The sequence below is a fragment of the Amblyomma maculatum genome, chromosome 1 (genome assembly GCF_055883805.1).
Source record: "Amblyomma maculatum isolate TAMU_Amacu chromosome 1, ASM5588380v1, whole genome shotgun sequence".
In the NCBI taxonomy this organism is placed as follows: Eukaryota; Metazoa; Arthropoda; class Arachnida; order Ixodida; family Ixodidae; genus Amblyomma; species Amblyomma maculatum.
The window spans coordinates 179646136-179659800 of NC_139344.1; the positions used below are offsets into that span (position 1 = coordinate 179646136).

A 13665-nucleotide genomic window follows, 5' to 3' on the forward strand; every position below is an offset into this window, starting at 1 on the left:
TTTTGCATAATTTGTCTTAGTCAATTAGCCAATTAAGTGGAATATAAAAATACTCCTAGGAGCACTACATGACAACAAACTAGAATTCACTGGTTTCAGCCAGCTGCAGTGTTTCCTTTTTTTTTAAATCCTAGGTTCAAGTTACAGTAAAATCTCGGTGATACGAATCCGGTTGATACGAATTTGCGAAATTCCCCAGCCGCAGTGCATTGTATACAATGCGCAAAATTTCGTATATACCGAACACTCTCCCATGCCACTACGGATGATACGAACGTGCGAAATGCGACCGCAACCCTGAGCATTACGCAGTGCCTGCACATCGTTGACTCCGCGATTGCTAGCTGCACTGTACGTACGCATCACGAGCAGCTTACTGTGACGCGTGGTCCTCATCGCGCCGATATTGCGATTGTCTTTCGGGCTCACGTCGAAAAATGCTTTCAGTGGTGCGTGGCCCACAAATCGCAGAAGTCGCAACCACGGCAGCTAGCGGCGGTGTACGCGGTGGGCGCACATGGACCGCACATCGCTGGCTTCGCAATCGCGATCCGCGAGCAGTTTGCCGTGCCGCGCAGCCAGCATGTCACCATCTATGCTGTACACGCCGCGAGTAGTACACGGAGGCGGGCGAACCGCACAATGCCAGCATCGCAATCGTTTTTCATGCCACGAAAAATTTGCAGCGGTACGCGGCCATGAGTAGTAGTCGGCGGCGGACACGTACGGGCCGCGCACATCGTAGACTTCGCAACTGCTAGTCGCGCTGTACGCATCTCGAGCAGTCTGCGGTGCCGCGCGGCCGGCGCGTCGCCATCTCTTGTAGTGCTGTATGCGCCGCGAGGAGTCCACGGAGGCAAACGGCCCACGCGTCACCGATGGCGCGATCGCCTGTCGTGCTGTGACCGTGCGACCGTAATAAACTTTCTCGGACGTAAACAAATCTGCGCGGCGACTGCCTTTCCAATGCTTCTGCATACTTATTTTCATTCGTTTTGATGATAGAAATTTTTTCGCGACCCCGTGAGATTCGTATCAGCGAAATACTACTGTACATGAAATACCCTGCATATAGCCCACCACCATGTGAACAGTGAAAAACAAAAGAAGAAACAGTTGTTTGTCACTGTGCTGTCTTGTATCAAGCCAAGACGAAAGGATGATAAAAGCCCAACACTAATTTTTCTCACTCGACTGACAAGAAAGAAAGTTACCTTTTATTTATTTATTTATTTATTTATTTATTTATTCATTCATTTACCCTCAGGGCCCGAAGGCATTAAAGAGGGGAGTGGGAAAGATACATTGGTACAGGGTACAGTGCAGCATAAAACAACATAGGAGAAACAATAACACGGCGAAAAGTGATAAAAAAAAAAAGCGGAAAAGCAGTTGAGACCAAAGAAAAAACATTTCCGACAGTCAACAATGTCACCGAAAACGAACAAAAACAATTGACTACCATCTATAAATATAGATTACATACGGCAGTCTTAAAAGAATTTGGGTCCGTAATATCAGCAATGTGCCTAGGAAGGTGGTTCCAACTGACAGAAGTGTTTGGAACAAAAGAATAAGAGGCGTGTTTAGTACGACATGACGGAACACCTACTTTGTGAAGATGCAAGATGAAGCTTATTCACTACATGGTGGTATCTACACTTCTCAATTGTAATGCAGTGAGAAGTGTAATTTTTCACCACGTACAAAAGAAACATAGAGCAGTGCAAAAGGTAATATAGTCTATTATTAAGATAAAAAGAACATACTCAAGTTTTTAGAGTTTCTAAAACAACAAAAACAACATGCCTTTCTCTACTCGTGTCATCACACACTGGCCTCGGTAGTAGACAAAATGTTGTTGCTGACAGTGCAGCTGGTAGAGGAGGTGCTTAAACCACAAAAAGAAAGGCAGAAGCACTGGCTTGCGGACAAATAATGTGTTCATATTAAGTGCAGCGACATACAGGGAGACAAAAACCAATGGTTATGCCCAGCAAGCCATGCCCCTTGATGTCATATTTGCAAACATTGAAAAGTCTATTTTCTAAAGAATACAGCAGCACAGGTGCCAGCTAAATTCATCACCTTTCAACCTAACTACACTAGTCAACCTTAAAAGCAATTAATACAACGAAAGTTGAATGGAAAGGATTACATAGAGATCTGAAACTAAATGTACTGAGGCAAACCTGCCCCACCACAAGCTCGAAATTCATGGCTGACTATAATATGCGTTCCAGATGCCTATGCCAGACTGGGCTTACGCAAATGGCAAATCTAAATACATGTACAGGGAGGACCACAACTGTTGACGGCCTGGTGTTAGCTGCAAGCAACTTGTACAGCCGCTGTGACAAGACAGCGTGACCAAGCATGCTTAAGAACAGTTGCTGGGCAAGCTGGTATTACATTCTTTCATTCACATAGCATGACGAAAAACACGAACGATGAAGAAAATTCCACTATCTCACCCCACCCAGAAAGTTCATTTTTTCTCAGGGCTTTTCTTTATCGTAGCGTTTTTGTGGTGTCTGGGCTATTGTTCGCATTTGTGTGAATGAAAGTGTGACCAGACAGTGCGATAGTGTGCAGACAACGTGACAAGACAGTTTGATAGCGCACTAGCTCCGTGATGGCATCTCTCATAGCCTGAGTTGCTTTGTGACGTAAAACTCCATATACAGGACTTGCATGTGCATGGCAAGTGTGGTGTATGTGGTCCCCACCCTCTCTGCCTGCCTGGACACCATGATACTAACAACAAAAGCCACTGAAACATACATAAAATGTTACTGAAAGGAGTTGAATCAAAAGCAAAATGCATACCTGAGCTCAAGAATCACACTTTCCATGCTTGACAATGGCAATTCACAGAGTGAAACCACGAACAAGAGGTTCCTCAAGAAGGTCACCAGCTCCTGACAATCAGACTCCTATAAAATAAAAGGCAGAAACATCTCGTTTTAATGTGGGTACAAGCTGCTGCTTCATTGCTTACATTTTTAGAGGTACTGAAATGCATATCTATAACTTATACTCAGAGTTTCCAAAACTTTTATAGCTTTTGATGACCTACATAAAGCCTGCATAAATGGCCTGCATGCATATAAAGACCTGCAATACACAGAAATGCGATTCCTAGTGGATGATAGCATTCTCATTCTTTTTTAAAAATGCCCAAACTAATGAGTGCCGTTCTTAGTCCAGCCCGTTATATGCAGCATGAGATGGGAAACATTCTTTTTAGGCCCATTATATCGCACATTCCACTGGGTGACCTTGAGCAGTTTTCCTGCTCTGCTGCAGAAAATGTGAATGTCCCTGTTTAATTTGGATAAGGTTCATGAGTTGCACTGGTCATTTGGAAATTATTTCTGACAGAGCATTCTCGTGCGATTGGATAAGAAGAACTGAGGGTGCAGTTCCGTCGTATCTGGAGTACAGAAACTGCGTTTGCTAGTTATTAGCATGGCTTAAGACATCGTCAGTCAACCTTTCTGACAGAATCGATGCTTTACTTTCATGTGTTCAAAAAGGTGGCTACCTCTTTCGGGACCATGAAAAAACAGGTCATGCTGAGGGGTCTTAACAAACTATCTTTTACATATGAAAACTTGAACCAAACCTATTGCAACATATATCAAAATGTAGCTACTTAATGCTCTTTCATACATATGAATATTATTTATTTAAGCTCAATGCATAACATAAAAAATCTCTGTTCCAAATAATTTTGGGGGGAAGGGAGGATTTATTTACAAAATGCTGTGGAAGCATGCACAAAAAATAGGAAATGGAAAAAAAGAAATTTTCAGCATATACGAAAGGTGGCATGCCTCTTTCCTTACTTTTGAAAATATGGGTTATGCATGTCCAATTTTTCTTCTCTGGCATTGAGATTTTCAGTACCATGGACTAAACCAGTGACTAGAGTCTTGGAAACAAAATTTTATTATAAGAAATATCTGCATGATTTGGCAGTAAAAAAATACTAAAATGCAGTCATATGAATGGTCTTTCAAATACATAGAAAATGTTTTGCTTATCTTAAGACATAAAAAGAAAATCTCACTCTCGAGAGCTTGCTTCCTCAAGACAGTAAAGTAAAGGCTTGAATATTAAACTAGAACGCTGCAATAAACATATCTAAGAACACAGAAAAAAAATTGGCAGGGGTTGCCTCTGTTGAACCGACTTCATTGCGAGGCACGGACTTGTTCTAGCCTTGCTTGGGTTAACTGGGTGTAACTGCCGCTTTTAAGGCAAAAGCCTCTTTTGACTCTTGGTAAAAATCTCGCGTGAACGATATCTGTTCGCAAGATTCCGCGAGATGTACTCTCCTTGCTAGCGTTCCTGCTGTCTTCATGGGAACGTAGGGGGTTCGATGCTCAGCGACGCCGTACCGCAAATCCAACACTTCTCAGAGCAAAGCAACGAATGCATGCCAAGAAATGAAACCCTCACAAAAACAGCTCAGCCAATCAGAGCAATGGCACAAGGAAGATCAGACAAGATTTTTGGGCTGGTGGTGGTGAGCGTATGAGTGCTGTCGTATTAAAAATGCTTGTTAGCCACATAAGCTCGCATGATGAGACGAGAGAATTCAATCTGCTTTGAAAAGGACAGCCAGCCTGGTTTTGCAGCAGTTGTCGGAGGCTCGATTAGGCGCAGCAAGCAGCAAGAACTTCGGGCAAGAAGACAGCGAACCATTAACAAAGATAAACTACACCAAATTATCTCTTCGCACATTACATTAGGTTTATCCATGTTAAACTTAAGCAATTTTTTTAATGGCCTCGCAAACTGCCAAGCAAGACTGTCATTGTCATTGATTTTACAGGTATAGTGGCATAATCCAGTGCTTAATTAAAGCTGTCCTCCAGTTGCGATGTTGACAAGATTAATTTGAAGTTTTTGAAGAACACTTCTGTTTATTCCAGTATTTATTTAGCGTACCTTTTCATCGAGCCTGTCAAACACACCACAATGCCGGCTGACTGAAAAGTAGCGAGGGTGGTTCCACTCTTCAAACAAGGTAATCTGAATTCTCCTCTTAACTACAGGCCTATTTCTTTAACAAATATTCTTTGCAAACTTTTAGAGCAAATTATATATTCTAACCTCGTTTCTTTCCTGGAAAGCAACTCTTTCATTAGTTCTTGTCAAAACGGGTTCCGAAAGAATTTTTCTTGCGTCACTCAACTCATTCATGTGTTTAACTAATATATTAGCATCATCTTTAGATAATGGTTTACTAACCGAATGCACCTTTCTTGACTTCACTAAAGCTTTTCATAAAGTATCGCATCACTTACTCCTCATTAAAATATGTCCCCTGAATATAGACCTTAAATCTTCTCAAATGAACTGAATGCTTCTTGACTAACCGCAATCAGTTTGTATCCACTAATGACTCTCTACCACCACAATGTGCTGTCAAATCTGATAGCCCCGAAGGCTCAGTCCTGGGCCTTTACTTTTTCTAATACATATATATTAATGATCTTACCTTTGGAATTAACTTTAACCCTAAGCTTTTTGCTGATGACTGCGTTTTTTTAGTGCAATAAATGACACTAACGACAGTCCCCCTTTTCAGTCCGATCTTGATAAAATCTTTAATTGGTGGCACTGATGGTGTATGGTCCTTAACCCGTCTAAGTGTAAAGTTATGCTCACTTCCTGCCAGTCTAATCCGTTGAAAATGTTCGATTGCAAGATTAACAGTGTTTCATTAGACAGTGTCTCATCTTATAAATATCTTGGTGTTCACATCATTAACAACTTATCCTGGTGCATGCCCATCGAATATGTCACTCAATGTAAACCACACCCTTAACTTCATACGCAGAAACTTCTCTCGTAATCCATCTCTTCTGAAATTACTTTTATATCAAGCACTAATAAGGCCTAAATTAGAATATGCAGCTTCCATATGGGACCCCACACAACTTGAATTGATGCTATAGAATTGGTTCAAAATCATTTAGTTTGCTTCATACTTTCAAATTATTCTCACTCGACTAGTGTTTCCTTGATGAAATCGAAACTCTGTTTGAATAACCTTGATATTCGTAGAAACATTTCCCACCTCAGTCTTTTCCACAGTATCTTTTTTCATAAGCAGACACTAAAACAGGAATTTTTTTCTTCAGTCTCTTCATATGCCCCATATCGCCTGCATTGATGACACGTCCTCTTCCAAGACACTCATCACCAAGTTTATCACCGAACAAGCATCTGCATGATAAGCCTAGAAAATGCAGCACACCTCATAAGCCAAACACAAGATATGACTGAACTGTGTCATCACTGTTGGTTATCATCGAGCAAAAATGTGCAGACAGATTCCAGGCCCAAATTCCAAACTAGTTGTGCAAGAGAACTTTAGCTGATCTACATGCCAGAGCATGCTCATGCTTAGTTGATCGAGCAGGACTGGGCCGCCTTGCAGCAGATTCATCCACTGCAATTTCATGAATCTGCTGCAAAGATGACAACAGAACCGTACCTCTTAGACACCATGCGAACAGTTAAATTTATTCAACCAAAAAAAGAAAGCAGTGTCACAAGAATCAGCCATAGATATACCAAGTGTTTTAGTGAGCGCTTTAAAAAAGAATTACAAGAAGTAGGGTGTTTGAAATCGAAAAAAAAATGCTTTCAGAGATACTCAATCATAGAAGAAGTCAGTTAAAAAAAATCATAATTAGCTTTCTATTAATTAACATCTACCAATCAGCTTCACAATGAAAACACAGTTTGGTGATTAGTGCTCATGGCAAATTCACAGCCTTGAAAAATATGTGAACCTTAATTTTTGAGCCTAAATTCCAGAGCGAATTGCTTGGGCTAAATCAATCGTGCAGTGTGATGCCCCAAACCTGCGTTAGCAACATACATCATTACACTTCGCCTATGCACAGAAGAGCCAGATGCACTATGCGCAAATACCCTCTGCAATGCTGCCGCTTTGTGCTTCCTCAGTTCTTGCATTTCAAATGCGCAGACTTAGTGAAATGTCTACTTTTACCCAAGTGAATGTCAAAGATATGACGGCAGCCCAGTGCACTCGGTAATCGAAGCAACGGCATCTTTGGCTTCTGCAGTTCCCAATGCATACCTTGTGTATTGCATTATGTTATAGAGATAAATATATTTCCCCCCCCAAAAAAAAAAACAAGTCTGTGACAGGCACTCAAACAAGGGGAAAAATATAAAGAAAACATAAGTACTAGTTCAGTCAAACCTCATTATGAAAGACAAGGGTAAAACGAATTATTGGATAAGTAAAAGCAAAATTTGGTTGGTCCATGCCTTATTTCTATGAAAGTGCTGCACATCAGTGTAACGAAACAAGAAAAACAATTTCATACTCCATCAGTTATAATGAAGCAGTTTTTTGCATTGTTAAAAATTTATAAAGAAGCCAAACAAATTCAGCAGAAACTTAGAAGCACCTAGCTATAAGAGGGCAAATGCTCACTTGCGTGTTCATGGGTGTTCACGAGGGGGTTGTTGTGGGCTAGTTGGTTCATGGGTAAACGAAACGAAAGCCAAGTAAGACTTTCGTTTCGTCTTAAAAAACTTCTGGAAAAGCAATACTTAGGTCGCTCAATTTACCCACATAAAAAGTGTGTTTAAATCGCTTGCACATTCACATGCTGTGCCATCTAGGAGCTGCATAAGAAAAACTACCATCAACGGCTGACAAGCATGTGACAAGTACGTGATCAAACCATCGCCTCGCCATGCCATGTGCCCTTGCTATGCTTGCCACCACTTCAACTAATTCAAATATGCATGCTGCATTCCGCGAGTCCATTGGCTCTGCTGTGCAAAATGGCCCAAAGCAATTCAGCTTGACACGAAAATCAAGACCTTCAGGACTGGGTGCAGAAAATTGACACTCCTGCAGAATACGGTGTTGCACCTAGCACTGTGTCTACAATCTTCAGTGCAGTACAAAGATTGAAGACATGCACTCAGAATGACCAGAACGATCAGAAACATGTTACCCTTGTCACGGTATCAACTGATACTTTTGAATGTTCCGTTTCAAGATCCCTGTCTTTGCTGTCAACAACACGACTGTGGCACTGTGGCACCCGAACTGAACAAAATAGAAATCATCGATCAACCAATTCCTGTAGATGACGCAAGTAGCCATGATGAAAGCAAACTAAAGAAGAGATGCGCAAGCTCTAAACAGTGCAGGGCCTGCCTACTGACATAGCCAAGAACGTGCCATTTGCATCACTTCTAGGGTGCAACGTCGCTTCTTGGGTGCTCATTTTTGTTCTACAACATGGAATCAAAAACGAGATTTCCTGCTTAATACCAAGCTTCTGAATCAAAAACTGCGCATTCTCGCAACTTAGTGTTGTCCCCATTCTAGAGTGCCTTTTTTTTTGTTTTGATTTATTAACAGCTTTTTTTGCAGAAGTATGTGAGTGCACTTTTAAGACAAATACTAAATATAACAAAAGAATTTTCACAAAAAGTTGCGTTTATTATAACAAGATTCCACTGCAGTAAAAAAATTGAAAAAAAAAAAAAAGTGTGTGAGCTTAGGAAAACTATCATTTCAAAAATGAAGAAGCTGGAATAACCATTTGTGCATTGTGCAGGGTAGGGCCAATTGTGGATTTTCTATCACATTTTTGAAAAAATCTTAGCACATTAAAAATGAAGTTTATATTTTTCTTACATGTCATATATTTGATACTTTTTTTTCTCAGAGAAGAACTAGGAATCCAAAAATACCTCATCTTGTTCCCAATAAAATTTTAGTCGGGAAACCACCTTGAAACCAGCCTTTGGCAAAAGAATTTGGAAATTGCAGTTTTCCTGACAGTTGTGCTCTTACAAAAAGTGAAAACTGAGAAAAATAAGTTCAAAAATTTTTGAACATGCTATTCAGATTCAGGGCCTAAATTAATAAATCAAACTGGCCTGCTGCATACATTGGGCCATACATTTAACATGACACTGCTCTGCGCCGACTGCTTTGCGTTACCTTTGTTTTTTCAGCTTTACAGCTGTCGAGTGCCCTTGTCTGCACTCATGAAATGCTTTCCTTGGTTGCTTGCCGTGCATGCTTCTTCATCTAGGCTCCACATTCTACCTTCTGCTTGCCGAGCCCTTCCCAGTGTGCAAAAACAGCATTTGAAGGTTACGTGCTGCGTTTTTAGTCAATTCAATCTTCTATTTCAGTATACCAGATAATCTGCTGTTGCCACGACACCAAATTAGCCTTTTCTTTCTGTTTTTCTTCTAGATGCCTGTAGTACTCTCGATAACAAGTTCTTTTTGGCTAGAGAGCACAAAAAACAAGCATTCTAATTTTGGGATAAGCGTCACGTTGAGCTTCTTGCCCGCTATGCGGCTGCTTCTTGAAGTCGGGGTGCATAGGTGCTTACGGTGGTGAGCGCACCCCATCTCAAAAAAAAATTAATTATATAATTAATTTGACTATTGCACAGATGACAACCAAACTTGGTAAAAAGTTTTCTTAATATATGCACAACCCAAAACAACAAAAATTTAAAAATATGCATTTTTTTTCTTCAGTGAAAAATGTGATTTTAGCCCCACATCCCCCCCCTTCAGGGCGTAGGCACAGCAATGTCAGCCAAGGTGTAAATTGGTTTTTAAAAAGTAATCTTAATTAGCTTGCTCCCCCAACATAATCAGTACTTTCAATTCACCAGAGTCTGGTATGCTTAGTGTATATGATAAGTTCATAGTCGAGTTCGTAGCCATGCAGAAGACGATGCCTTATAAGTTATAGAATGAAGAAAAATGCTGTTCTCTAAATGTCTGCAGTGTTAAGAAATCTGCTGCACCAAGTGCACGATGCATGCGGGAAGCCTACTGCACATGTAACGTCCACTGGTGATGCGTCGCAATGATTATGGAACCAAATTCACCTCCAATTGGATGTTTTAGAGTAGTATTGATTTATCAGTACTAGCTCAAGCACAATTTTTTTTTTTCCCCCCTCGGTGGAACGACTAATCGCCAACTGTGTGGCGGTTATTTTTGACAGTGACAAAGCAAAAGAGTACCGTATTTACTCGAATCTAACGCGCACCTTTTTTCCGATATATCGTGTCCAAAAATTGGGTGCGCGTTAGAATCGAGTACGACCCTAAATCTCCGATATCATATCGCCATCGGCATTTCAAAATGGCCGCCTGGTATGCACTTCGAGCCTACTAGCTGGTCTAGCTGTCTATGCCTAGCTGCAGTAGCGTCCTTCGTGTGCTTTGGTACATGTGCTTTGGTTAGCCTACCCGTTTTCTGCGATTGACCGACCAGTATGGACGTGCCGAAGATTCGTCGAGTTCATCATGATGCCGCATTTAAAAGGAAAGTCATCGTGTGTGCAGAGACGGACGGAGATCGGGCCGCATCACGCGCATTCGGAGTTCCGGAAACATGCGTGCGGGACTGGCGCAAGCAGAAGGAAAAGATTTTCGGCAGCAAGGCTACACGAAAAGGTTTCAGTGGACCGAAGCAGGGCCGGTTCACCGAAATAGAAGAGCGGCTCGCAGAATATGTTCTAGAGCAGCGAGCGGCGCAGCGGCCAGTGACGACGGACCTGCTCAAAGTCCGGGCGATGCAGCTAGCCCTACAAACAGGGCTAACGCGGAGCGACTTTAAAGCGAGCAGGTGCTGGCTGTCAAATTTTATGAAGAGAAAAGGCTTTTCTCTTCGAAGGCGGACAGGGATATGCCAGAAGTTGCCTGAAGAGTATGAAGAAAAGCTGCACAGTTTATGTGGTTCGTTCTAAGTTTGCGCCGCATACGGCTACCACCTCGGCCAGATTGGAAATGCCGATCAGACACCGCTGTACTTTGACATGCCTGCCACCACAACCGTTGAAAAGAAGGGGGCGAAGCTTCCGGCCACGAAAAAACACGCGTCACCGCAATGCTTTGTTGCACCGCGGATGAACACAAGCTGCCCCCGTATCTCATATTCAGGCGCAAGACGCTCCCGAAAGGAATCGTGTTTCTGAGTGGCGTGATTGTGCGCGCCAATGAAAAAGGTTGGATGACAACGGACTTTGTCGCCGACTGGATCGATCACGTCTGGCGCAAGAGACCCGGCGGCAGTTTGGGCCTGCGTGCGATGCTTGTGCTCGACGCTTTCAAGTGCCATCTCGACCAACGCATCAAGGACAAGCTCGCTGCGTGCAACACCGACCTTGTCGTGATACCAGGTGGCATGACATCGCAGCTCCAGCCGCTCGATGTTTGCTTGAACAAGCCAGTGAAAGATAGGATTCGGGCGCTCTACACCGAATGGCTTGTGAGTGGCTGCCATGAATTCACTCTCAGCAACAGAATGAAGCGTGCCTCACTGCAAAAGTTCACTGGATGGGCGAAAGATGCGTGGTGCACGATACCGTCTGCCATGGTCATCAAGGCCTTTAAAAAATGTGGCATATCGAATGCCATGGACGGCACCGAGGATGAGATACTTTGGTCCGTCAACAGTGACAAGGAGTTGTCTGACAGCGACGACGAGTGAACCTTGTGCCGGCATAGTGACAATCTTGGCAAGATAAGCCGTTTCCTTTTGTGTGTGTGTTTTTTAGTGCACCGAGATTAAATCTTTGCTTTTCCAAACGAGACAAAGTTGTATTGCTGTATGAAAGCGTTAGGTGCGCGGTACTCTTTTTCGCGGAGAACGGGTGCGCGTTACAATCGCAGCTTTTTTTTTTTTTTCGGGGGTGGGGGTCACGAAAAACGGGTGCGCGTTACAATCGAGGGCGCGTTAGATTCGAGTAAATACGGTACATGCCATGGCACAATAAAGCAGGCAGTTCAAATTAGGTACTGTAGTCGATTCAATGCACCACCAGTGAACATTAGGTCTGCACCTGGCTTCTTGCACGTGTCATGCGCTAAGTTTCAGTTTCCTGCAGCAAAAAGCACCAGATTTTGTAGTGCAGCAGGCTTTTAGAGAAGGACTTTTTCTTCATTTTAAATCTTTATATGGCATGGCCTTGTCTATTGCTATGAACTGTGCACAGACTCTAATCGTCAGACTATGAATTTATGGTTTATGGGGTTTAATGTTGTTGAGTGACTGATGCAACAAGGGAAGATATAGTGGATGGCTCTGTATAATTTCGATCACCTTAGGTTCCTTAACGTGCACTGATATCGCACAGTACATGGGCGCTTTACATTTCACCTCCATCAAAAAGTGGCTGCTGTGGGGCTGTGTGAATTTAAAAGGTTAATTAGTAAACATTAGGTAACAAGCTAATCAGAATGATGTTTGAAGTAACTGACACAATAATTTAGGAATTTTTGATAGTGCTCAATGAAACACAATGTGCCTCACTAAGCCAAACCTGGCTGACACCACCAATATTGCACCAGCTTGAGCAAAATACTCATTGCCCATAATGCACAATATAACATTAAGAAGAAGCTGATGACATCTTCCCAAGCCCCAAAAACTTCCTGTCACAGATGTCAATCTGTGACAGGAAGTATTTGGGGCTTGGGAAGATGTCATGCTTGCAGCAATGTGTTTAGATCAAAGACCATAGAACGAAGGACTCAAAGAAACAGCACAATGAAAGAATAGATGTTGAAGAAAAAAATGTGCAACCAATATTAGCAGGCTACAAGCAAAAGGAAGCAAAATCCCAACATACATAAGAAAATGCGGCCAGAATTCCTGATGCATACACTGGTCCCACAGCACTTGTCAATGTGTCCTTCGCTTCCTGACTGAAGGCATCTGCACAAAAGAAGTTATAAGTTAGACAATAGAGTCTCCTTAATTTGAACGGAATGAGGCTGAGAACAAAAAATTGAATTATCGAATGGCCCTGAAAGAACCGAGAGGAACCATTTCCATCATGGTAAATTCATTTGATGAAAGAAAGGGAAATGTCTGCCTGATTCTTTAGATGACATCAGTGAAACATTGCCTATTTTTCGCATTTCCATCAATGCTACATTGAATGCACACTGTCAAGCGCATCATGCAAAAAGGCTAAAAAATGGCGATGGCTTTTTTTTCGTCACTCTTCACAGTGCAATGCAGTAGCAAAGATGTCCCTCGCACAAAACATCCAGAACATCCAGAAGAGCACTTAGTTGGACACAGTCGACTAGCCAATGCGGAACCAACAGTCGCCGTCACTGCAGGCTGGCACAAGGCTCATAAAGTAGTAGTATGTGGTTATTTTTATTATATATCCAAAAGGAAGGAAAAGGTGTTTGCCAGCCCCAGTATCTGCCATTTTATATCTGAAGCACCTGAACTGGGGCAAGACTCATAAAAGCAAAACTGAAAATAAGTGGTGCACCTATTTTTGTAGATGAGGCCATGCATTTTCTGTCAAGCCTGCCACTGTGTAGAGATTAGAGATGCAGACTCTGCAGACTCTGCAGCATGCAGGTCATGTTTGAATAGGGCTATATTTTGACGATCACTTACCGTGCTTATACCTTTCTGCAGCCTGCCTTAACCTAACTAGTGCAAAACCAGTAGCGTTTAAATTGGCACTGTTGAGTGTCCGATGTCACAGCCTTACAAGGAGTTTAGCCGGCACCATGACCTTAGTTAGAATAATCCAAATTTCTGAATTAAGGCGGCTGAATTAGTGGCCTAGCGGTTGCAAGTCTC

At 42.3% G+C, this 13665-nt stretch overlaps 1 protein-coding gene across 4 annotated transcripts in view; it reads right to left on the bottom strand.

Annotated features, from left to right (window-relative positions):
- The window catches only part of LOC146205017 (RAB11-binding protein RELCH homolog), a 149995-nt gene that overhangs the window by 55306 nt on the left and 81024 nt on the right, over positions 1-13665 (bottom strand). For all 4 annotated transcript variants that reach the window (XM_084589684.1, XM_084589683.1, XM_084589681.1 and 1 more), the window contains 2 exons: positions 12686-12771; positions 2830-2936 (listed from right to left, as the gene is read on the bottom strand). In XM_084589684.1, coding sequence (XP_084445810.1) covers positions 2830-2936; positions 12686-12771 — 193 coding nt within the window. The remainder of the gene's footprint in view (positions 1-2829; positions 2937-12685; positions 12772-13665) is intronic.